General features: G+C 33.6%; 2 protein-coding genes and 2 long non-coding RNA genes across 4 annotated transcripts; 2 read left to right on the plus strand and 2 right to left on the minus strand.

The window, feature by feature from the left end:
* Window positions 1-2,160: 2,160 nt before the first annotated feature.
* Window positions 2,161-5,354, plus strand: LOC115697585 (acyl-acyl carrier protein thioesterase TE1, chloroplastic-like). The gene is made up of 4 exons (XM_030624661.2): window positions 2,161-2,649; window positions 3,506-3,615; window positions 3,765-3,860; window positions 4,806-5,354. Exons 1-4 carry the CDS (start codon window positions 2,307-2,309, stop codon window positions 4,938-4,940), a joined length of 684 nt encoding a protein of 227 aa, XP_030480521.1. The 5' UTR covers window positions 2,161-2,306; the 3' UTR covers window positions 4,941-5,354.
* Window positions 5,355-6,620: 1,266 nt separating this feature from the next.
* LOC133039938 (uncharacterized) lies at window positions 6,621-7,720 on the minus strand. Its single transcript, XR_009688885.1, has 2 exons — window positions 7,356-7,720; window positions 6,621-6,866 (listed from the first exon to the last, which is right to left on the minus strand). It is a non-coding gene; the product is annotated as an uncharacterized LOC133039938 (long non-coding RNA).
* Window positions 7,721-9,494: 1,774 nt separating this feature from the next.
* On the minus strand, window positions 9,495-10,106 carry LOC133039808 (uncharacterized). The gene has a single exon (XM_061118764.1). It carries the CDS (start codon window positions 10,104-10,106, stop codon window positions 9,495-9,497), a length of 612 nt encoding a protein of 203 aa, XP_060974747.1.
* Window positions 10,107-15,937: 5,831 nt separating this feature from the next.
* On the plus strand, window positions 15,938-18,379 carry LOC133039937 (uncharacterized). Its single transcript, XR_009688884.1, has 2 exons — window positions 15,938-17,644; window positions 18,134-18,379. It is a non-coding gene; the product is annotated as an uncharacterized LOC133039937 (long non-coding RNA).
* Window positions 18,380-26,501: the final 8,122 nt, after the last annotated feature.

The following is a 26,501-nucleotide window of genomic DNA, read 5'->3' on the forward strand; positions in this document are numbered from 1 at the left end:
CTAACTTTTAATAAATTAACATTCTAACTAATCAATTGATTTGAACTTAATCACAACTTTCATTACCATTGTCAACACTAAAGGATCATCATTATAATTACCGCCAATAATATCATTAGAGGTTATTATTTGGTATGATGTAATATTTTCATAGGATTGGTAATTTTTCACATTTTTATGTTTGGTACGAGATTTTCTAATTTTAGTTTGGAAAATAAAAAAAAGTGGGTCCAAAAAGTACCTTTCAATCTTAATACGATAGATTTAATATATTGATAATTTTATAGGGTAAATATTATTTTGGACTCTGTATTTTGCAAAAGTTACAGAATGGACCCTGTATTTTGTTAAATGATAAAATGGATCCAGTATTTTTTAAAATAGTAAAAATAGGACCCTGAGCTTAATTTTTGACTATTTTTTTTTTAATACAACCAACTTGAAGACAATGCTTAATACAAACAGATACAAAAAATATAAACAGTTTTTTCATAACACTTTTAGATCGGATTATAATTAAACTTTATATTGACAAAAAATTAATTCAGGGTCCTATATGTATTATTTTAGAAAATACAGGGTCCATTTTATCATTTAACAAAACACAGTATCCAATTAGTAACTTTTGTAAAACAGAGGGTCCAAAATGGTATTTACCCAATTTTATATAACTGTTCGCAACAATTTATCACATTTCCTTATATTTAGCCAAGCAATATAATTCAATTTATAGTAATCTAACTAAATATTCTAATATATAACCAAATATATTTGTAAGTATTCTAATATATGACCAAATATATTTGTAAGTTGCCAACAAATTATATTCTCCGCTTGCAATTAATCCTATTATTTTGAACTCCTATACCACACTATAATTCTTTTTTAACTTTTTTTTAATAAATATTTTTTTTAATTTTTAGTCACAACAAAACTTGTGATAAATTATAAATCATCATTCTTATGTTGTGATTAAAAGATCCGTGGCTAAAAGTATTAGTCATAAAAATTACAATTTATTGTGACTAAATATTTTTTAGTCAGAATACTTGTTGTGACTAAAATTAAATTAGTGACAACTTGTATCTAAATACCATGTTCTAGTTACAAAGTAACTTTTTGTTGTGATTAAAAATTATATTTAGTCACAAAAATTTATGTCGTGACTAAAAAATTATCACTAAAATTAAGTAGCTGCCTTAATTCACTTTTAATAAGATTAATTATTTTCTTATTTGATTGTGTTATTGATCTTATGGAAAAAATCTAATTAGCTAGTATTCTTAATCAATTTTTTTTGAATGAAAATGTAACTTCATTAAATCAAGTCATCCGAAATCAAGGATGCAATAGTGGTAGCAGTCCTCCCATTATATAGACACCATCAACATATATAATAGAAATAGAAGCTCGTGCAAGAATATGAACTATTTTCTTCGTGAATCGTTTAACAAAATGTAAATAAACATTTTTAAGTTGAGAAATTAAAACTTAATTTGTTGTCTTGAACAACAAAACTATATTCTCCGCTTTAATTAATTTATATTACAATTAATCATATTATTATATTATTTTGAATTGCTCGTACCAAATCTCTTAACAATTCACTTTTAATAAGATTATTTACTAATTTCCTATTTCTTATTTATTGACTGTGTTATCCTATGAAAAAAAAATGTATTATAGTATTCTTAACCAATTATTGGAGTCCTATACCAATATTAGTAATTGATCTATGTATTTATGTAAATCTACTTCTTATCGATCATCATAATTTACATTTATTACCCAATTATATTTATATATTATTGTTATTAGCTTTGAAAATTTCAAGTAATAATGAGACATGGGCAAATAAGATATCTTCATGATTTGTTTCTCTTTTACAAATATAAAACTATATTATTATTTAAAAAATTAGGTACAACGAACTCATACATTATTCATATGCTTATGAATTATGATACCTTATGTATATACATACCTAATTACCTACAAAATTAATTCTGTCACACATCTTAATACAATTATATTAATACTAGCATAATACAACAAAATCCAATAAAATATTATACAATACAATATATCTCGACCATAATTTGTCAAAAATATATACATATATATATATATATATATATATATATATATATCGACCATGAGAGAAACGTACACCACTTATAAATACACATTATGTCTTACATAGATATAATCAAAAGATGATAAGATGACATTTAATATGACATATATATATTTATATATATACCATGCTAGCTATATATTTAATATGAGATATTATTGATTGAAACATGTTGCACACAATGATTTCATCAGCTGTAGTAAACGTTGCCACGTGTCTCCATCCTCACCGTTCATCTTCATCATCAGTGGCTTTCCCAGCTACTCATCACGATCTTCATCTCCGATCAATATTATTGTCAACCAATAATAATAATAATAATAATAATAATAATATGAAATTGAGTAGTAGTAGTAGAAATGATAGTATGATGATGAGAGTTAGTAGTAGCCATAATAGAAGATCAATAATGATGAGTGAGTACATTGAAATTGAGCTCAAAGTTCGTGATTATGAGCTTGATCAATATGGTGTTGTCAACAATGCCATTTATGCAAGTTATTGCCAACATGGTAAGTAAAATTATATTTATATATAAAAGTAATTTTTTTGATTATAGTTATATATGGATGAATGATACTATTTTGAATTCTGTGTTTTTTTTTTATTTTGTAAGAGTACTGGTTAGTATTCATACGTAGTGAGTTCAATTTTATTGGTTGAACTTTTCGATTCTTTTTTACTCTAAAATATTCTCTTCTACACCCTTTAACAATGATTGTGACCCAATTTTTGATACGATCTTAACCCTAAAAAAGTTTGAATGAAATTTGGTTAGGGTTTCCATTTTACAAAATATAGAATCTTTTGAATAATCATTTCGACTGCGAAAATCTCTTAAAAAATGCCAATTATGTTTTTAGAAATGCTATATTTTAGATTTTATTCAGTTAATACGAATTCAGATCATTTTGTCAAAAAAAAAAAAAAAAAAACTAAATTAAAGTTTTTGGTCTAAAATTGCTATAATTGGATTTATTAAAAAGAATTCATTTTTCGCAACATATGCATATTCACCCTTATATTAAGTGAAAATGACATATTTTATGAGTTTTAATTTACTCAAAAATAATATATTTTTTCTTACAAAATAAATATATTTTGTAGGAATACATCAATAGAAAGAAAGATATGTGAAAAATACTTAGGGTAACTAGTTATTTTTTTAGAGTAATCAATTATCTCATTACGGTAACCGGTTACCTTACATTATTTTTATTTTTTACCAAAAAAACTATAAAAATAAAAAAAATCTATTTTTATTTAGTTTTTGCAAGAATCTTTTATACATTAATTGCTCGATCTTTTTTGTACAATTATAAATTATAAATCCCCATTAATTAATTATTAATTCTTATAATAAATTAGGTTGTTATGAAGTGATGGAAAGAATTGGTGTAAGTTGTGATAGCATTGTTCGAAGTGGGAATGCATTAGCAATCTCAGAATTGTCAATCAAATTCCTTTCACCTTTAAGAGTATGCATTTTTCTCATTTTATATAATATTATCTCTTAATTATACTTAATTATTTTAATAAAAGAATAAAATTAAAATTCAAAAGTAGGTAAAATTAAAAAATCATTAATTAATTAATAATTATTTTGTGCTTAATTAATTGGGTATAGAGTGGAGACAAGTTTGTGATGAAGATAAGATATTCAAGAATTTCAGCTGTTCGTGCATACTTCGAGCATAACATTTTCAAGCTTCCCAACCATGAGGTATGTAAATATATATATATAAATATATATAATCAAAAACTACCAAAAAAAAAATTATAAAAATATAGTTTCACGAAATTTTAAATATTTTTATGATTTTTTTATGTTGTACTTTTGTTAATTTGTTGTTGATTTTTTGTTATCTGTATATTATTTTTTGTTGTTGTTTTGATGTTATTTGGATGTATTTTTATATTTTTTTTATGTAGTTTTCTTGTTGTTTTTATGGAAAACTGTAAAAATATATATATAAAAAAAATTCTTTAAACGTAAAAATGTAATTTTATTCTACAAAAAATGATGCCTTATGTAATTATCCCTAAATTTAAAGTAATATGTGAGTATTATTGGGTATTTTTTTCCCAAAATTTTACAAAAATACCATTTTTTTTTTTGAAGAATTTCATTTTTCATGGTTTTTAAAAGATAAGTTTGCAAAAATATAACTTTTTCTTATAAATGTTATTAATTTGATGGGAAAATTTTACAAAAGAGTTAAAAAAAAAAATATTAAAAAAACACCATAAGGTGTTATCCCTTATAGTAATTGGTTATCTATCTAGTTATCATATAAAAGTACTTTGTTACCAGTGACGGACCTAGAATTTTTACTTTGTGGGGGCTTATTTATCATTAAAAAATATTTATACTTATATTATAATCACTCTTACTAGATTTATTTAATTTTGTGGGGGCTTTTTTATTATTTTAGTCTATAATTATCAAATTAAAAAAATTACATTTAATTTTTTAAAAGGTAATATTTTTGTTAGTGGGGGCTATAGCCCCCATATTAATACTACTAGGTCCGTCCCTGTTTGTTACCCTTACATATATAATTTTATCATATTTTTCAACTTTTTCTTCATGTAAATTTAAAGTAAACTGTGAGTATTAATGTTGTTTTTTTTTTTTTATTGATTATATATTATTCTATTTATTCAGCCTATTTTGGAAGCAAAAGTGACAACAGTTTGGTTAAATAAGAAGTTTCGTCCAGACCGTATACCATTGGAGATAGCATCTTTACTTGATAAATCCAACAGAAGAAATGAGAAGAAGATGAATGTAACCTCATGAGATTCTTACAATAAAAAATATATTGTAAGTGGCAACGAAATCTTTTTATGTTTTAATTTTTATATGCTTAAGCTTTTGATTTATTTTTTTGTGGAAATACCTCGCTCTTTTGTTTGCAAATTTAAGGCGCCATTTAACTTCTACCGTTAAACGTCAACACGGATGTCATTATATACACATGTAATATATATACACGTGACATTGAAATCTCTGATGAAAATATATTACGTATACATAAGTGTACATAGTGATAATTTAGTTCGTATTTAATGGTAACTGGGGCCTCCAATTTTCAAATAGAAGTAAAATTAATGGGGTATTATATTGCCACAAAAAAAAAAAAAAAATTAGAGAGTTGAGTATAATTAAAATTAAAACATAAGGGATGTTTGTCGCCAATTACCCTTATATAAATACTAGATTACAGTTACGTGCGAGGTACGCATACTAAATTTTATACTAAGTATTTTCTATTTTATTTAAAAGTGATATAATTAAAAATTAAAGAAAAAATATTATTAGTTTTTAGGTGAGATTATTATTATTATGTATATTTAAATAATATAATTTATAATTTTGAAAATTAAAAGTAAATACTGGATGCAATATATTAGTATTTAAGAAAGCTTAATAATTTAAATATGTTCTTAAGATAATCCAAAAATAAACTAAAAATTGATGTTCAAATACTTAAGGAAACACAACTTAAATGTGTGTAAGATAAAAAAGAAAATTAAAAATCAATCTTTAAATTGTTGATAATTGAAGATAATATCTATCTAAAAATGGTAGATAAGAAAAATAATGATACTCATAGGTGAATTTTAATCTTCCTTTGTTTCGGCAGAGATAATAGTGTAATTTTTGTATTTTGCACTTTAGACTAATATTTCACCAACTGAAAGAGAAACTTATAATAAAAGATAATATATATGACACTACATATAATATATACAATATGATGACTCCTAAAAGAGAAATATTTAGAGTGTTTTTGGAAGTCATTGTGAAATAATTGGGCTTGCAATATTTCTAAACCATAATTAATTAATATTGAGGAGACACCATTCGACCATAGTAAACTATTAGTTAAAATAGTGGTAGAGCGGTAGCTTAGTTGGAGTATGCAAGTGTTATAAGGAACTTTATATACGTTTCACAATGTACAAGGCCCGACATATCATTTACGGTTAGTAAACTTAGTAGGTTAATTTACTAATAATCCAAGTGTGGATCAGTGGAAGACAATATGGAGAGTTTTGGGTTACTTAATAAGAGAACTAAAAACCTATGTCTTCACTACTCCAAATTTCCTTTAATACTGGAAGCATACATGAATGCAAGTTGGATACCCACCTTTGGGGATAATCTATCTACAACGAATTAGGTATTTATCCTTGGTGAAAAAGCGGTTTCTTGGTGGTCTAAGAAACAAACTGACATTTCTCATTCCACGATGAAAGCGAAGTTAATAGCTTTAGATACCATTGATCTAGTGGAAAAGACTATTAAAGGGATATGACTAAAACTCCATAAAGTGGTTGTCACAAAACACAGTTATATCTTCTGCCTTTATTTTCAGTTCCTGTGCAAACCCTTTTAGCCAAATTACCTCCTTGATAGCTTTAGCAGTTTCTGTAACACCCCGATTTCCCGAGATGTCACATAGGATAGTCCGTATAAAATAATTTAATAAGATAAAGACAATCAAATACTGCTTTATTGAAAAATATCCAAGCATGAGATCTCATTGTTTAAAACAAAATACTTTTAGTACTGTAAACTTAAATAAAACTAGTTAAGTCAAAATAATAGTTCCAAAATGTTTAGCAGTTAAAAACATTAAAAGCAAAATACTGTGCCAGCCCCCTAACATGCGGTCCACGCCTCGAGCTCTTCATTCTCACTGCTTAGCCTTACCCTTACCTGCACACAGAGTACCCGTGAGCTAACGCCCAGTAAGAAGAGCTATGTAGGACATAACCCTCCTAACTAGTTACTTGACATAATTTGCTCTTTTATATTAATCAACAGTAATTCACATTCCATAAATATATCCACAACGCATGTTGTTCTCACATGCACACATCAAGTCTCATACCGCACATTATACTCACATACGATAATCCACTATTCTCTCATGTTGATCAGACATGAGGTAACCTACCCTGCCTTGTGTTATTCTCACACTTGGCATCCAACAGGGCAATTAATTACCATAAGTTGTACTCACCCATGATAATGTTATAACCTGCAAGTGTTATGCTCACACAAGCAGCATGACCCTAATATTATTCTCATGCTAATGATGCTCACAAAATATAAGGAAATCACAACACTATCAAATTAAATAACAAACCAACCCAAGTTGTATGCATAACATACACCCTGTGTACAGATGTCCACTCTTCTTACCTCAGTTGCTAAGACCACACTTGCTACCTCGAGCACCTCAACGAATTTCCTTGTTGAGAACAAGATCCTAGACATTCATTAACACAACAATACACTCAAAATACATTCAAGTACGAATCTCTAAACTCATACAGAAACTTACGTAAAAATACGTAACACATAGGTCCATTTTACTTGCATGACACACCATACATAAGCATTTATTATTTAGATTCACACAAACATATTGCATGGACTCAAACAAACATTCTTAACGTAAAACATGAATTCATACAACACATTTTTACGTAAAATTTACTAAAATACTATTTATTCTTATTAAAGTCCAAATAAATAGTTAATTAATCACCAATAATTATAATAAATACCTACAACAACTAATAAATAATAAAACCTATTCCTTTTGACGTCATAGACAGTAAATGGTATTTCAAAAATACATTTTACTATTTTAACAACACTTATCTATTTTTCATAATTAACTTAAGCATTAATTAAGTAAATTCATGAAAAATACCAAAATTAAATTAAAACCGAATCTAACTCTTCTAATACACTTCATAATCTGTAATAAGTCATAAATAATTTTCTTTGAATTTTCTAAGCAACCTAGGTATTTTTCATAATTTAAATAAGAAATAACATCAATAATTCATGAAAAATACATAATCGCCTGAAAATTCAATCTACCAATTTTATAACAGTTTATATATCATAGTCCATCAAATAAAATTAATCTAGATTTTTCTGAGCAACCTAAGTATTTTTCATAATTAATTTAATAAATAACACAAATAATTCATGAAAAATACAAAATTAACCGAAATTCGAATCTACCAATTTTGCAATAGTTTATATCTCATAACTAATCATATAAAATATATTTAGATTTTTCTGAGTAATCTAAGTATTTTTCATAATTAATCTATGAATTATACTAAATAATTCACAATAATTCCAAATAAATTCAGAAAATTATGAAACTTCACCAAGCACCTTAGAATAAAATAAGGAATCAAAATATACAAAAATATCTAAGAAAAACACCTCAGAAACGGTCAGAACGCGGTCGCCGGCGTTCTCGTCGGTTTCGTCGCCGGTAAAGTGTAACTTTGTCTCCGATGGCTCTTGAAGCGTCCTTTCGATTGGGGAAGCTCTCCACAATGCTCAGGACCTCAAAACGATCAAGAAAAGTGGTCCGAGAAGGCAGATCGGGGTTGTCTTCTTCGTTGGCGGTGTACCGCCTTTAATGGAGTCAAAATTTTGGATTTTCGTTTTGGACGTTAAAGCTTCGTTTTCTTACGTCAAAAACAATCCTTAGGGTCCCATGCACTCAAATATAACCTCCCTTGACCCAAGAACAAGCTTAAACACGTTCGAATTTGAGTCCGTAACTAAGCCGCACCTTTGAAGCTTCAAAAATGGCGAATCTCAAAACGACGACTTCCGCCCCTTATACCACGTTAAAAAGCTTCCTTAGGTCGTATATAAGTGATCCCAAACCCCCACGTTCACCCAGGTTTCACTCCGCTTGAAGAAACGAAAGTTTTCGGTACCGTATACGCCGTATACGTGCTCTCTCTCTCTCTCGTTGGTTCTCTGTTTTGGGTGAACGAAAATAGAGTTTAAAACCTAATTTCTATCGTGTTTAAACCCAAGCAAAATATCGCATTGAACCGAAGTGGAGCGATTCCCATTCCACCAAAATAGGCGTTAGTTCGGTTCGGTTCGTATCACATATGCATATATACTGTTAATAATATTAATAATGATAATAATAATAATAATGATAATAATAATAATAATAATAATAATAATAATAATAATAATAATAATAATAATAATAATACGTATAATAATAATAATAATAATAATAATAATAATAATATTAATAATAATAATAATAATAATAATATACCCATATAACAATATCCACACATATGTATTTATTAGGCATTATACACATGCCAATAAAATCAAATATTATATCATCATAAAAATAATCCCATACATATTTAAATCCATAAATATGTAACATAAAAAAAATACTCTCAGCTAAATAAAATTACAAAAATACCCTTTCGGAGTTAGCGGATATTACAATTATCCCCCTCTAAAAGAAAATTTCGTCCCGAAATTTTACTCAAATAATTCTGGATATTGTTCTCGCATATCAGATTCAAGCTCCCAAGTAGCTTCCTCAACCACACTGTTTCTCCATAGGACTTTCACCAGGGTAATTGTCTTATTTCTCAAAATCCTATCCTTTTGATCAAGAATCTTTACCGGACGTTCATTGTAGGACAAATCCTCCTGCAAACCCAGTGTTTCATAGCTCAAAACATGCGATGGGTCTGACACATATTTCCGGAGTTGAGATACATGAAATACATTGTGCACCCCAGATAATGATGGCGGTAAAGCTATTCTATAAGCTACACTGCCCACTCTATCCAATATCTGAAATGGACCAACATATCTAGGACTTAGTTTCCCTCTCTTACCAAATCTCTTCACTGAGAGTCCTTTTCGTGGTGTCACTCGAAGAAACACATGATCACCCACTTCGAACTCAATGTCCCTCCGCTTCAGGTCTGCGTAAGATTTCTGTCTGCTCTGCGCTGTGATCATTCTAGCCCTGATCTTCTGAATAGCTTCGTTGGTGTGCTGAACTGCATCTGGCCCTAGGAGTTTGTTCTCTCCCAACTCATCCCAATGCAGTGGAGACCTGCACTTTCTTCCATACAACATCTCATAGGGTGCTACCCCGATAGTAGACTGATAGCTGTTGTTGTAAGAAAATTCAATCAAAGGCAGGTATTTGCTCCATGATCCTTGGAAATCTATCACACATGCCCTCAACATATCTTCCAAGATCTGATTTGTTCTCTCAGTCTGACCATCTGTCTCTGGATGATATGCAGTGCTGAACTTCAATCGAGTTCCCATTGCTCTCTGTAAGCTTTCCCAAAAAGACGAAGTGAACCGAGCATCTCGATCACAAACAATAGAATACGGTGCCCCATGTAATCTCACAATCTCATTCACATAAAGTTCAGCAAAATGGTCCATGGAGTAAGTCATGCGTACTGGTAGAAAATGGGCAGATTTTGTATACCTATCGACGACTACCCAAATGGCGTCATGCTGCTTTGTAGTCTTAGGTAACCCAGTCACAAAATCCATGGAAATCTCTTCCCACTTCCATTCAGGGAGCTTCAGTGGTTGTAACAATCCCGCTGGTCTTTGATGCTCTGCTTTAACTTGTTGACATGTTAAGCATTTGGCCACAAATTCAACTACATCCTTTTTCATACCAGGCCACCAATACAATGCTTTTAGGTCATGGTACATTTTAGTGGTCCCGGGATGAACTGAATAAGGTGTAGTATGAGCAATACGGTCCTAAAGATTGTGGTTAGCCCTAACATGTAAAGTTCACCGCCATGAGACGAGCTCGACTCACTGTACTGTAAGTGGTTATTACTTATAATTAAGTTGCCTTGAATTTCTGCATGCGAGAGGGTAACATTATTTTCATGTAAAATTGATGATCAAAATGATCTTGATGTGTATTGGTTTGTGTGGTTCAGGAGTTTAGAAATGCCTCCTAGAAGGTCAGTTAGAGTGGGTCGAGGTCGAGGTCGAGGTCGAGGCCAAGGCCAAGGCCGAGATGATGGAGGGAACAATGAACCACCTCAAGCACCACAGGGATGGGAAGAGCGCATTGCCGCACTGGAAGGAATCATTCATAGGCAGGATGAAGAACTTCGTCAGCTGAGACGTCAACCGGAGCCGCCAGTCCAAATAAGGCAGGATGCAGAAAATAGAGACCCACCAGCTGCAGTGGTATATCCTGCTACAGAGGCTAGACATGAGTTGTTAGCAGAGAGATTTCGGAAACAACACCCACCTGAGTTTGAGGGAGGCATAGACCCGGTAGTGGCTGAGGAGTGGATAAGTCGCATAGAAAGCATTTTGCAGATGCTAAGGGTAGATGGGAATGACCGAGTGAAGTGTGCATCTTACATGCTGAGGAAAGATGCTCGTATCTGGTGGGAGGTGGTGGAACAAACAAAGGATGTAGATACCATGAACTGGAACGATTTCAAAAGGGTCTTTAATGAGAAGTATTATAACTCAGCAGTTCTAGCAGCAAAGGTCGATGAATTTACTGGGTTAGTCCAAGGGAGTCTTACTGTGACTGAGTATGCACAAAAATTTGATAGATTGGCGAAATTTGCTCCGGATCCGGTACCTGCGATAGAGTGCGAGCACATCGATTTGTGGAAGGCACGAAACCAATGGTTGCTCGAGATGTGGAAATTGTGTCAAGGGGTCAATTCGGCTATGCTCAAGTTGTCGAAATGGCTCTTACGGGCCGAGCGGAGTGAAAACAAAATTTGGAAGGAAAATGCGCCGAGGAGAGAATCTAAGAAAGGTGGAGCCAATTCTAATGACCACAAGAAACGGGGACGAGGACCGGTCCGGGCAGGCCAAGTCAAGACAAGAGGTACAAAAGTGATAACGACCAATGATTTAATGGCAAGAAGTGGGCGAAACATTCCGAGAATGCCCTAAATGTACCAAACGTCATCTCGGTGAGTGTCGCGCAAAAGCATGTTACAAATGTGGAAAAGAAGGACACATCAAACGCAATTGCCCACGTGGGGACGGATCGGGAACAGAGAGCAGAACCCAAGAAAGATGACAAGTATGTTCCGGCCCGCAGTTTTTGCCATCACTCAAGCGAAGCCGAGGCCGATCCTTCGGTTGTATCGGGTCGATTCCTATGGCCAACACCACTTGTAAAGTTTTGTTTGATTCGGTGCAACTCATTCCTTTATTGCTAGCACAATTGTAAATCATATAAATGCACCGAGTGAATTATTCTACCGTGGGGTTTGGGACCATGTTACCATGCGGGGAGGTTGTAATCTCTAGAAGTTGGCTTAGGGGTATACCCGTCGGGATAGATGGTAGAGAATTATTTGTAGACACGATTGTATTAGATTTATTTGATTTTGATGTAATCTTGGGCATGGATTTTCTTACCAAATATGGAGCATCTATTGATCGCAAGCAAAAGAAAGTTGTTTTCACACCGAAGATGGAGAGACTTTCGAGTTCGGGGGGTAGGAAAGAAACCCCGCACTCCTATTATTTCGGCAATGAAGGCCGGGCAACTATTGCGGCGTGGGTGCTTAGGGTATCTAGTTAATGTGGTTGATGACACCAAGAAAGCGAAAGAAAGCGGAGGAAACACGGGTAGTTGCCGAGTTTCTTGATGTATTTCCGGAGGAGTTACCGGGTTACCACCACACGAGAGAAATCGAATTTGTGATAGAATTAGTGCCGGAACGGCACCGGTTTCCCGCGCACCATATAGGATGGCACCATCGGAATTGAAAGAACTCAAAATACGAGTTGGAAGAATTGCTTAAGTTAGGGTTTATCGACCTAGCTACTCTCCGTGGGGCGCACCGGTTCTATTTGTTAAAAAGAAAGACGGTACTATGAGAATGTGCATAGATTACCGAGAATTGAACAAGGTGACTATAAAGAATCGGTACCACCGCCGAGGATTGACGACTTGTTTGACCGGCTTCAAGGGAAAAAGGTGTTTTCTAAGATTGATCTTCGTTCGGGGTATCATCGGCTAAGAATCAAAAATGAAGATATACCGAAGACGGCCTTCGTAACGAGATACGGGCATTATGAGTTCATGGTGATGTCATTTGGACTTACAAATGCCCCGGCGGCTTTTATGGACCTCATGAACCGAGTCTTCAAGGAATATACGGATCGGTTTGTCATTGTATTCATAGATGATATATTGATTTATTCTAAGACGAGAGGAGGAACATGAGGAGCACTTACGCTTGACCTTGCGGCGACTAAGAGAACATCAATTGTATGCCAAGTACAAAAAATGTGAGTTACGGTTGTCCGAGGTTGCATTTTTGGGCCACATTGTCACTAACGGGGGAATAAAAGTAGATCCCGCCAAGGTTCTTTGCCGCAGTGAAAGAATGGCCTAGACCAAAGACCGCCTCGAGAGGTTCGAAGCTTTTTGGGTTTAGCGAGGCTATTATAGAAGGTTTGTTGAGGGGTTCTCAAAGATAGCCACACCCTTAACGAATTAACTAGGAAGAATCTAAAATTTTCTGGTCGGACAAGTGTGAGCAAAGCTTCCAAGAGTTGAAGAATAGACTTATCTCGGCACCAATCCTCGGTTACCAACGAGAAAAGGGACAATTTGCGGTATATTGTGATGCATCTAAACAAGGGTTGGGTTGTGTTCTAATGCAAGAAGGGAAGGTAATTGCTTACGCTTCAAGGCAATTAAAAGAATACGAACGAGAGATACCCGACACATGACCTAGAGTTAGCCGCGATAGTTTTTGCACTAAAAATGCGGCGTCATTATCTCTATGGAGTGAAATGTGAAATCTACACCGATCATAAGAGTTTAAAGTACTTTTTCACCCAGAGAGAGTTAAACATGAGGCAGAGGAGATGGTTGGAGCTAGTCAAAGACTACGACTGCGAGATAATATACCATCCCGGTAAAGCCAATGTGGTAGCGGATGCACTCAGCCGTAGAGGTCCCGGACTAGTTTCCACTTTACAAGGAGTATCAAGGGAATTAGTGGAAGACATGGAACGAGCTGGTATAGAGTTTATTACAGGGCAACTTGCAAAGGTCACACTTCAATCCACTTTGTTAGAAAGAATTAAGGAGGGGCAGACGACAGATCAAAAGCTCAGTGAACTAAAGCAAGAAATTTTGAATAGTAACGCCAAAGATTATGAAATATCAGACACGGGATTAATTCGGTTCAAGGGACGAATTTATGTGCCCGATAATGATGAGCTCAAGAAGGGGATATTGGTAGAAGCTCATACTACACCTTATTCAGTTCATCCCGGGACCACTAAAATGTACCATGACCTAAAAGCATTGTATTGGTGGCCTGGCATGAAAAAGGATGTAGTTGAATTTGTGGCCAAATGCTTAACATGTCAACAAGTTAAAGCAGAGCATCAAAGACCAGCGGGATTGTTACAACCACTGAAGCTCCCTGAATGGAAGTGGGAAGAGATTTCCATGGATTTTGTGATCGGGTTACCTAAGACTACAAAGCGGCATGACGCCATTTGGGTAGTCGTCGATAGGTATACAAAATCTGCCCATTTTCTACCAGTACGCATGACTTACTCCATGGACCATTTCTTGAACTTTATGTGAATGAGATTGTGAGATTACATGGGGCACCGTATTCTATTGTTTGTGATCGAGATGCTCGGTTCACTTCGTCTGTTTGGGAAAGCTTACAGAGAGCACTGGGAACTCGATTGAAGTTCAAGATCGCATATCATCCAGACGGATGGTCAGACTGAGAGAACAAATCAGATCTTGGAAGATATGTTGAGGGCATGTGTGATAGATTTCCAAGGATCATGGAGCAAATACCTGCCTTTGATTGAATTTTCTTACAACAACAGCTATCAGTCTATTATCGGGGTAGCACCCTATGAGATGTTGTATGGAAGAAAGTGCAGGTCTCCACTGCATTGGGATGAGTTGGGAGAGAACAAACTCCTAGGGCCAGATGCAGTTCAGCACACCAACGAAGCTATTCAGAAGATCAGGGCTAGAATGATCACAGCGCAGAGCAGACAGAAATCTTACGCAGACCTGAAGCGGAGGGACATTGAGTTCGAAGTGGGTGATCATGTGTTTCTTCGAGTGACACCACGAAAAGGACTCTCAGTGAAGAGATTTGGTAAGAGAGGGAAACTAAGTCCTAGATATGTTGGTCCATTTCAGATATTGGATAGAGTGGGCAGTGTAGCTTATAGAATAGCTTTACCGCCATCATTATCTGGGGTGCACAATGTATTTCATGTATCTCAACTCCGGAAATATGTGTCAGACCCATCGCATGTTTTGAGCTATGAAACACTGGGTTTGCAGGAGGATTTGTCCTACAATGAACGTCCGGTAAAGATTCTTGATCAAAAGGATAGGATTTTGAGAAATAAGACAATTACCCTGGTGAAAGTCCTATGGAGAAACAGTGTGGTTGAGGAAGCTACTTGGGAGCTTGAATCTGATATGCGAGAACAATATCCAGAATTATTTGAGTAAAATTTCGGGACGAAATTTTCTTTTAGAGGGGGATAATTGTAATATCCGCTAACTCCGAAAGGGTATTTTTGTAATTTTATTTAGCTGAGAGTATTTTTTTTATGTTACATATTTATGGATTTAAATATGTATGGGATTATTTTTATGATGATATAATATTTGATTTTATTGGCATGTGTATAATGCCTAATAAATACATATGTGTGGATATTGTTATATGGGTATATTATTATTATTATTATTATTATTATTAATATTATTATTATTATTATTATTATTATTATTATTATTATACGTATTATTATTATTATTATTATTATTATTATTATTATTATTATTATTATTATTATTATTATTATTATTATCATTATTAATATTATTAACAGTATATATGCATATGTGATACGAACCGAACCGAACTAACGCCTATTTTGGTGGAATGGGAATCGCTCCACTTCGGTTCAATGCGATATTTTGCTTGGGTTTAAACACGATAGAAATTAGGTTTTAAACTCTATTTTCGTTCACCCAAAACAGAGAACCAACGAGAGAGAGAGAGCACGTATACGGCGTATACGGTACCGAAAACTTTCGTTTCTTCAAGCGGAGTGAAACCTGGGTGAACGTGGGGGTTTGGGATCACTTATATACGACCTAAGGAAGCTTTTTAACGTGGTATAAGGGGCGGAAGTCGTCGTTTTGAGATTCGCCATTTTTGAAGCTTCAAAGGTGCGGCTTAGTTACGGACTCAAATTCGAACGTGTTTAAGCTTGTTCTTGGGTCAAGGGAGGTTATATTTGAGTGCATGGGACCCTAAGGATTGTTTTTGACGTAAGAAAACGAAGCTTTAACGTCCAAAACGAAAATCCAAAATTTTGACTCCATTAAAGGCGGTACACCGCCAACGAAGAAGACAACCCCGATCTGCCTTCTCGGACCACTTTTCTTGATCGTTTTGAGGTCCTGAGCATTGTGGAGAGCTTCCCCAATCGAAAGGACGCTTCAAGAGCCATCGGAGACAAAGTTACACTTTACCGGCGACGAAACCGACGAGAACGCCGGCGACCGCGTTCTGACCGTTTCTGAGGTGTTTTTCTTAGATATTTTTGTATATTTTGATTCCTTATTTTATTCTAAGGTGCTTGGTGAAGTTTCATAATTTTCTGAATTTATTTGGAATTATTGTGAATTATTTAGTATAATTCATAGATTAATTATGAAAAATACTTAGATTACTCAGAAAAATCTAAATATATTTTATATGATTAGTTATGAGATATAAACTATTGCAAAATTGGTAGATTCGAATTTCGGTTAATTTTGTATTTTTCATGAATTATTTGTGTTATTTATTAAATTAATTATGAAAAATACTTAGGTTGCTCAGAAAAATCTAGATTAATTTTATTTGATGGACTATGATATATAAACTGTTATAAAATTGGTAGATTGAATTTTCAGGCGATTATGTATTTTTCATGAATTATTGATGTTATTTCTTATTTAAATTATGAAAAATACCTAGGTTGCTTAGAAAATTCAAAGAAAATTATTTATGACTTATTACAGATTATGAAGTGTATTAGAAGAGTTAGATTCGGTTTTAATTTAATTTTGGTATTTTTCATGAATTTACTTAATTAATGCTTAAGTTAATTATGAAAAATAGATAAGTGTTGTTAAAATAGTAAAATGTATTTTTGAAATACCATTTACTGTCTATGACGTCAAAAGGAATAGGTTTTATTATTTATTAGTTGCTGTAGGTATTTATTATAATTATTGGTGATTAATTAACTATTTATTTGGACTTTAATAAGAATAAATAGTATTTTAGTAAATTTTACGTAAAAATGTGTTGTATGAATTCATGTTTTACGTTAAGAATGTTTGTTTGAGTCCATGCAATATGTTTGTGTGAATCTAAATAATAAATGCTTATGTATGGTGTGTCATGCAAGTAAAATGGACCTATGTGTTACGTATTTTTACGTAAGTTTCTGTATGAGTTTAGAGATTCGTACTTGAATGTATTTTGAGTGTATTGTTGTGTTAATGAATGTCTAGGATCTTGTTCTCAACAAGGAAATTCGTTGAGGTGCTCGAGGTAGCAAGTGTGGTCTTAGCAACTGAGGTAAGAAGAGTGGACATCTGTACACAGGGTGTATGTTATGCATACAACTTGGGTTGGTTTGTTATTTAATTTGATAGTGTTGTGATTTCCTTATATTTTGTGAGCATCATTAGCATGAGAATAATATTAGGGTCATGCTGCTTGTGTGAGCATAACACTTGCAGGTTATAACATTATCATGGGTGAGTACAACTTATGGTAATTAATTGCCCTGTTGGATGCCAAGTGTGAGAATAACACAAGGCAGGGTAGGTTACCTCATGTCTGATCAACATGAGAGAATAGTGGATTATCGTATGTGAGTATAATGTGCGGTATGAGACTTGATGTGTGCATGTGAGAACAACATGCGTTGTGGATATATTTATGGAATGTGAATTACTGTTGATTAATATAAAAGAGCAAATTATGTCAAGTAACTAGTTAGGAGGGTTATGTCCTACATAGCTCTTCTTACTGGGCGTTAGCTCACGGGTACTCTGTGTGCAGGTAAGGGTAAGGCTAAGCAGTGAGAATGAAGAGCTCGAGGCGTGGACCGCATGTTAGGGGGCTGGCACAGTATTTTGCTTTTAATGTTTTTAACTGCTAAACATTTTGGAACTATTATTTTGACTTAACTAGTTTTATTTAAGTTTACAGTACTAAAAGTATTTTGTTTTAAACAATGAGATCTCATGCTTGGATATTTTTCAATAAAGCAGTATTTGATTGTCTTTATCTTATTAAATTATTTTATACGGACTATCCTATGTGACATCTCGGGAAATCGGGGTGTTACAAAATGGTATCAGAGCCTTGACCCAGCCGGAAGTGTGGTCGACGAGGACGTCGGACCCCGTAAGGGGGGGTGATTGTGACAGTCAGTAGTCCCGTGATCCGTAAGGGGAAATACCGGGTAAGCTGTGCAATCCCACATCGCCTGGGGAAGGTCAAGTGGGATGATTCTGAGACTGTGTAGGTATGGGACTACACAGTTGAAGAGGGCTTAAATGGATTGATTGGTACTACCTATGTCAACAAGGTGCATCTTGTTTTTCGGTAGCCCATCACGAAAGAACTCCACAGTTAAGCGTGCTTGACTTGGGAGCAATTTCAGGATGGGTGACCTCCTGGGAAGTTTTCTCAGGAAGCGTGCGAGTGAGGACAAAGCACGCTGGAAACACTCGTGTTGGTCTGTAGGGCCAGTCATCAGTCCATGAAGCAGCCAGAGTAACGTACTCGTGTATAAGAGCCATTATTCCGTGGGTGTAAGGGCCCAATGGAGGCTTGAAGCGGGGACGTTACAGTTTCCATATATTCTGCCACTAGGGTAGATAATGCAAGTACCTTTTGTAGGTTTTATTTCTAACGCACACATCCACCTAATACTGTAAAGCAGTACTCTGTAAGGCTTTTCTTTGTATCTATGCTTCCAGCATAATCTGAATCTACATAGCATGTCATTTCACAAGGTGATATGTTGTCTTTGATGAATTTCAATCCTGTATCCAGAGTCCCTTGAACGTATCTAAGAATCCATTTTAGAGCAACCCAATGTTCAGTGTTAGGATTTGCAATGAACCTACTCACCACACTTATGGCATAGGCCAGATTTGGCATAGTACTACACACCATGGAATACATGAGGCTTCCAACACATGATGCATAAAGTATGCTACTCATATACCTTTTGTCCATCTCTATTAGTGGTGATTGTGCTTGTGTGAGTTTAAAATGAGGAGCAATGGGTAGTTACTTGTTTGGGTTTATCCATGCTAAACTTGTCTAGGATTAATTTTTTTAGGTAACCTTTCTAAGACAAAATGATGTACTCTGGCCTTTTTCTGACAATATTAATTTCCTGTATCTTCTTAGCTCTCCCCAAGTCTTTCATTTTGAATTCACTGCTAAGTTTCATCTTTAACTTCTCTACTTCAGTTCTCAATTTTTTTATGATTAGTATATCATCAACATACAACAGAAGATATACTTGATCATTGAAGTAGACACAAGGGTAATAGTTTCTTTTGATGAAACCAATTTGAATCATATATTCATCAAATCTTAAATTCCACTATCTTGGTGCTTGCTTAAGACCATACTGTGACTTCTTACGAAGACACACCTTACTGTTATCTAAGTTGTATACTTCATATCCTTTTGGAAGAATCATATAGATCTCTTCATTCAAACTCCCATGGAGAAAGGCTTTGTTGACATCCTTCTTATCCACCTCATAATCAAATTCTCCAGCCATTGCCATCATAATTTTGACAAAGGTTGTTTCACTACATGTGAAAGATATCATTATAATCTATACATTCTTTTTGACTGAAACCTTTAGCAACCAACCTGGCTTTATACCTAACCTGACCTATTCCATTGTCACACTCTTTCTGTGTAAAAATCCACTTGTAACCAATTACTCTCTGACCTTGAGGTCTTCTTACCACAATCCAGGTTTTGTTCTTGATCAGTGAGTCCATCTCATCATTGATTGCCATCGACCATTTCTTTCTTGCTTTGCTCTAAATGGATTATGCATAACTGGTAGGGTCTAAGCTTTTAATTTCTTCAATAACAACAAAGGCAAAAGCTATGCTGTTTGATACAAAATAATCTGCATAGCCAAGTCTATCAGGTGCTTTTGGTTGCCTTCTTTCCCTGTTCCTTGCAAGTTGATTGCTTCTCAAATTCTCTTCAGTAAAATGTGTTTCATCATCAAATTCCTGCTCTACATCTGCAATTTATAGCAAAGGTGCTTTTAGAGTATCACTTGTTTGATTCTCACTAGTTTCATTGTGATCCACCTAAACATGTACCCTGCTACTCTCTTGAATCATTATTGGTTTCTAAATTGGTTTCATGGCCATCTCATCTTCCTTGAATATTGCATCCCTGCTGATAATACACTTCTTATGACCCTCTTCTAGACACTGTAATTTGTAGCCTTTCAAACCATCAGGACAACCAAGGAACATGCATTTCAAGGCCCTTGGTTCTTATTTGTCTGGTCTGATGTGTGCGTAGGCAAAGACACCTAAATACTTTCAAGTGGTCATAATTTGGCTTGTTTCCTATCCAAATTTCTTATGTTGTTTTAAAATTTAATGCAACAGATGGGCACCTTGATTAAGTAGCATGCTGTTTTCATAGCTCCACCCTAGAAGTGCTTTTGTAAGCCAGCTCCTTTTAACATTCATCTGACCCTTTTAAGTATAGTTCTATTTATTCTTTCTGCTAGTCCATTATGTTGTGGTGTCTTGAACACTATTTTGTGTCTTTTAATTACAACTTTAGCACAGTAGTCACTGAATTCATCTAAGCAGTGTTCAAGTCCATTGTTTGTCTTGAGTACCTTCAACTTCCTTCCTATTTGGTTTTCCATTAATTTCTTACATTTGTTGAAAGTTTCTAGAGCTTGATTCTTGTTTTTCAAAATGAAAACCCAAACCTTTCTACTGAAATCATTTATGATGCTCATGAAGTAGTTAAAACCCCCAAGAGTTTGTCCTTGAAGGACCTCATAAACCTGAGTGGGCATAGTTGAGTGGTTCCTTAGTAATATGTATATTAGTAGGGAATTTCACTGTGCAACTCTTTCCTAGTACACATTCTTCAAATTTCTAATTTACCATTCAATTTTTCTCTTAACATCCCTTGTTTCTCTAATTCTATCAAGCCCCTTTCATTAAAAAGGTCTAATCTGAAATTCCACATTCTAGTCTACATTAAAATGGTCTAATCTGAAATTCCACATTCTAGTCTAGTTATCGCTCTTGTCATTCAAAGTTGCATTAGATGTTCCCATAACTGCCTTTACATTAAGAACATAGATACCATTTTTGATATCCCCTCTCATAAAAACTAGTGAACTCTTAGTTACCCTAAGAGATTCCTCTATCTTAATGGAATATCCATTAGTAACTAATTCACCAATAGACAAAATATTATCTTAAGTTCAGGACATACCTGACATTCTTGATAGTTCCCTTGATGACAGCATGCATAACAAACAACATAGATCCAATTTTCTTAATCTAGCATGCCTTGTTGTTTCCTCTAAGAGAATATTTCCACCTTGTATGTCCTTGAATTCACAAAACAAATTATTGTGTGGCGTCATGTGAAATGAGAAACCATAATCTAGTATTCATTCCTCATCAGACTCTTTGTTGGACATGTAACGTCCCCGCTTCAAGCCTCCATTGGGTCCTTACACCCACGGAATGAATGGTTCTTATACACGAGTACGCCACTCTGGCTGCTTTTTGGATTGATGACTGACCCTACAGACCAACACGAGTGTTTCCAGCGTGCTTTGTCCTCACTCGCACGCTTCCTGGGAAAACTTCCCAGGAGGTCACCCATCCTAAAATTGCTCCAGGCCAAGCACGCTTAACCATGGAGTTATTTCGTGATGGGCTACCAAAAAACAAGATGCACCTTGTTGATATAGGTAGTACCAATCAATCCATTTCAGCACTCTTCAACTGTGTAGTCCCATACCTACACAGTCTCAAAATCATCCCATTTGACCTTTCCCAGGCGATGTGGGATTGCACAGCTTACCCGGTGTTTCCCCTTACAGATCACGGGACTGCTGACTGTTACAGGACACAACTAAGACATCAACATAGTCATATCCATCCTTTGCAACATTTTTTGATTTACCTCTTTCCATGCTTTTGCTTCTGGCACTCTTAGCTTTTAAGGGATTACATTCATCTTTATAGTTTCCTTCTTTCTTACAGTAATAATAGAACTTTTTACTCTTGAATTTGGATTTTGATTTGGTCTGGCTACCACTTCGATTCATGTTCTTCAATTCTCTCTTATCAGTTCTATCCCTAACAATTAATGTATACCCCATCTTCTCTTGATTCCCCTTTATCTTTTGATTTCTTTTGTATCTCTTTGGAATTAAGTGCAACTTTGAATTCTGACATTGTTAATGTGTCCTTACCGTACAAGATCGTATCTACAAAATGCTCAAATATCTTGGGTAGAGAACTTAATAGAATGATAGCTTGACCCCTTTCTTCTATTTTGACACCAATATTATTCAAATTAAGCACAATTCTATTGAATTCATCCAAGTGCCCCCTCAATTCCTTGTTGTCATCCATTTTCATGGCATAGAGTTTCTTCTTCAAATATAGCTTGTTGGCCAAATATTTCTTCAAATAAATCGATGTCAATTTGATCCACAATCCTGAGGTTGTTTCTTCATTAGAGATTTCTCTCAAAACTTCACTCCAAGACTTAAGAGGATTGCACTATAAGTTTTCAATTCTGTCTCTCTTCTTGTCTTTTCATCTATGCACCATAAATTGAAATCATTTGTGCCTGTAAATTTATCCACTTTGAACTTTGCTAAAGACATTTTTAGATTGTGTTATTTGAATCTTGAAACAATTCTTGAAAGCTAAATCTCTTCTCCACTGAATTCTGATGCCATTGTTGGAGTAGTGGAAGGCGATTTATTGGAGGACATCATAAAAATCTCGATAAAGATTTAGAACAAAAAAAAATGGAAGATTGATGAAAGAAACATGGAGATGAAAAGAATGCAGAATAAACAATACATAGCCTAATACCCAAACAAACAAATAATAAGTAATCTTAATTAATCCTAACAGAGTGGGTTAATCTTGATCAAGTCAGTAATAAAATGGAAACATATACAAGGTTAGAAAAGTAGAAATAATAAAGAAACCTATGAAGTCTAATAGTCTATTTACTGCCCAAAAAGAAAAGATTAAGGATAAAACTATAATTTTTTTTTTAACATTATAAAGTATTGCTATAATGGACAAATATCCTCATACATGCATATTATTGGTTAAGGGTGCATGCATGCGGGAGGGAGGATCCTCTTGCATGTATAGCAAGGTAGGGCTTACATAACGAGATGACATCCTCTTGCGTAACAAGTGGTCTCTCATAGGAGAGTATTGTGTTGAGGCGAATAGAGTGTAAGCACTACAAAATTTTTTACTTTTAGTCACAACAAAACTTGTGACTAAAAGTAAAAAAAAGTTGTGACTAATTATAAATCATTATTCTTATGCTGTGACTAAAAAGTCTGTAGATAAATGTATTAGTCACAAAAATCACAATTTGTAGTGACTAAATGTGTTTTTAGTCACCTTGTCGTGACTAAAACTAAATTAGTGACAACTTATATCTAAACTTATGTTTTACTCACAAGTAACTTTTTGTTGTGACTAAAAGTCACATTTAAAAAATTTATGTTGTGACTAAAAAGCTATCACTAAAAATAATTTTTTTGTAGTGAAGGTCATGGTGCCATGCATATGACTAGCGTATAGCAAGAGAGGATGTCATGTTGTCACTTGGTCTCGCAGTTGGCGACCTCAAACGGTGGCCTCAATCGTAAGGGGATGTCGCTTTGCTTGTGTCAGAGCCTCGTGGGTTGCCTTAGGGTGTTTTCTAAAAAGAGTTGAAATCCCTTGATTAGGCTTCAAGAACCCCTAGTGTCCACTATATGGTATCTCACCAAATGTTGCTCTAGCTCTAGCTCATACCCTATTAGCTAATAAAAAGTAAAAATGCATTAAACACTTACTAACAAAATAATTAACAACCATAACAAAAATATAATTACAACCACAGAAAATGTAACAAATTGAAATATTTATTTGTGATTAAAACAACATTAGTAATAATTTGTGGCTAAATATATATTAATTTTTAATAACAAATAAATTTTGTTGTGTTAGGCACAACTTTTTTTTAGGTAGTGCCTATATATGAAATTATAAAATGTATGACTTTTTTCATTTTGAGGTAATTTATTGTAGAAAATTAGGTACAACACCAACTCATATTATTGTAGATTTTTTTTTCTCAATCTAGCTATAGACATTTGACCCTAATTAGGTTATATTAAAATATTATAGATATATTTTTTTTAATTATATTACAAAAAAATTGATTTTGTGATATAATTGAAGTAAGATATTAAAATTTTATTTAATTATTTAATAAAAATAATTTAATTCAAAATTAATTAAATTCTATTTAAAAATGATAATATTCTTAATGGAGCTCTAATAGCTCTTGATACATATTGTTTAAAGGGAACAACCTAGTATTCTGATGATATTATTTCAGGAGTTAATAGAAAAGAAAAAAATTTGTTAAACTAAAAATCTGTCTTTTAATCATACTTAATATATAAAAATGTCTCATTAAGGATAATATGCAAGTTTTGGTATAGTAATTATAAGGCCAGTATGATTAGTTTGGTTTTGTAAGGTCAGTATATACTCAGATTCGAACAACATGGTTAGTTCAGTTTCTAATAATAGAAGAACTCATGATCTTAATTAATTATTATTTTATTTTCATAAAATTATTATTAAGAAAGATGTTGTCGTTAAATCTGTATTATTAAGTTTTAATTAAGTTATTTTTGAAAAAGTTTCTAATAAATGTTGCTTTTGATACATGTTACTTATCAATATTTTTCAAGCAAGAACATTTGTTTCTTTTTTGGTGGAGCTAAGATGGGATTATAATTTTGAGACTTCACTAATTAGCTGAGTGTGAGATTTTTAATAAATTGAAAAATAGGTTATTTATTAGAGAATTGCTATGTATACTGCATTTTTTTTTTTTTTTACTTTTACGACTTTTTATATTTATTCATTTTTATAAAAGTTGTATACATTTTGAGATTATGCTGTTTCTATTTCGAGAATATTATACTGTTTCTATTTTATAAAACTTTCATTTTGAGGTTATGCTGTTTCTATTTCGAGATTATACTGGTACTTCATGTCAATATGCTTCGATTTCTCATGAAGCATGGGATTTTTGATCAAGTACAAAGCACTTTGATTATCACAGTACATGTTTATGTTGACGGAGTTGAATCCCAGCTCATGAGTCAGGCCTTTGAGCCATATAGCTTCCTTGAAAGCATCTGCAGCAGCCATGAACTATACCTCCATGGTTGAGAAAGTAACCACCTTTTGCATATTTTAATTCCAGATGATTGTGCTACCACATACACAGAATACCACCTCCTTGTGTCAATGTTTGCAGCATAGTCACTATCAACATATGCATAGACCTTTGTATTGCTTAATCTGAATTTTTAACAAAAACTAGACCAAGCTTTGTTGTTCCTTGGAAATATTTCAATATCCATTTTAGGGTCTTCCAATGACCTTCACCTAGATTTGCCCTAACTAACACTCAAAGCATATGCCAAATCTAGTCTAGTGCAGACCATGACATACATTAAACTTCCAATTATATTAGTGTAAGCTACATTTTCTATTTCCTTCCTTTCTTTCTCATATTTGGGACACTAATTTTGAGATAACTTGAAATGAGCTACTAAGGGAGTAGACACATTCTTAGCCTTTTCCATTTTGTATTTTTCAATTACCTTTTCAAGGTATTTCTCCTGATGCAAAATTGTAATTTCAGGTTCTGGTCTTTCAAGTTCAATACCAAGAATTCTCTTGACTTTCCTAAGACTTTTCATGTCAAACTCATTATTTAAATGCACTTCATGAGTTTGTTAATTTCTTTGATACTTTTTCCAACCAAAATTATATCATCAACATATAAGAGCAAGTATATGTTTTCATTGAAATACATACATGGATCAAAATTGCTCTTAACAAATCAAACTTAGTGATGGTCTGGGGTTGAACCTGATATTCTATTATCTAGGAGTCGCTTGAGTCCATATAAGAACTTTTTGAGTAAGCAAACAATGCCATTACTATTCTAAGCTTTTTGACCCTCTTTCAACAAGTTTCTTCCAATTCTTAAAGGCTTCCAAAGCTTAATCTTTGGGTTTTAAAAATAATACCCATACCTTTATCAATCATGC

This window comes from Cannabis sativa, chromosome 7, assembly GCF_029168945.1.
Source record: "Cannabis sativa cultivar Pink pepper isolate KNU-18-1 chromosome 7, ASM2916894v1, whole genome shotgun sequence".
Classification (NCBI taxonomy): Eukaryota; Viridiplantae; Streptophyta; class Magnoliopsida; order Rosales; family Cannabaceae; genus Cannabis; species Cannabis sativa.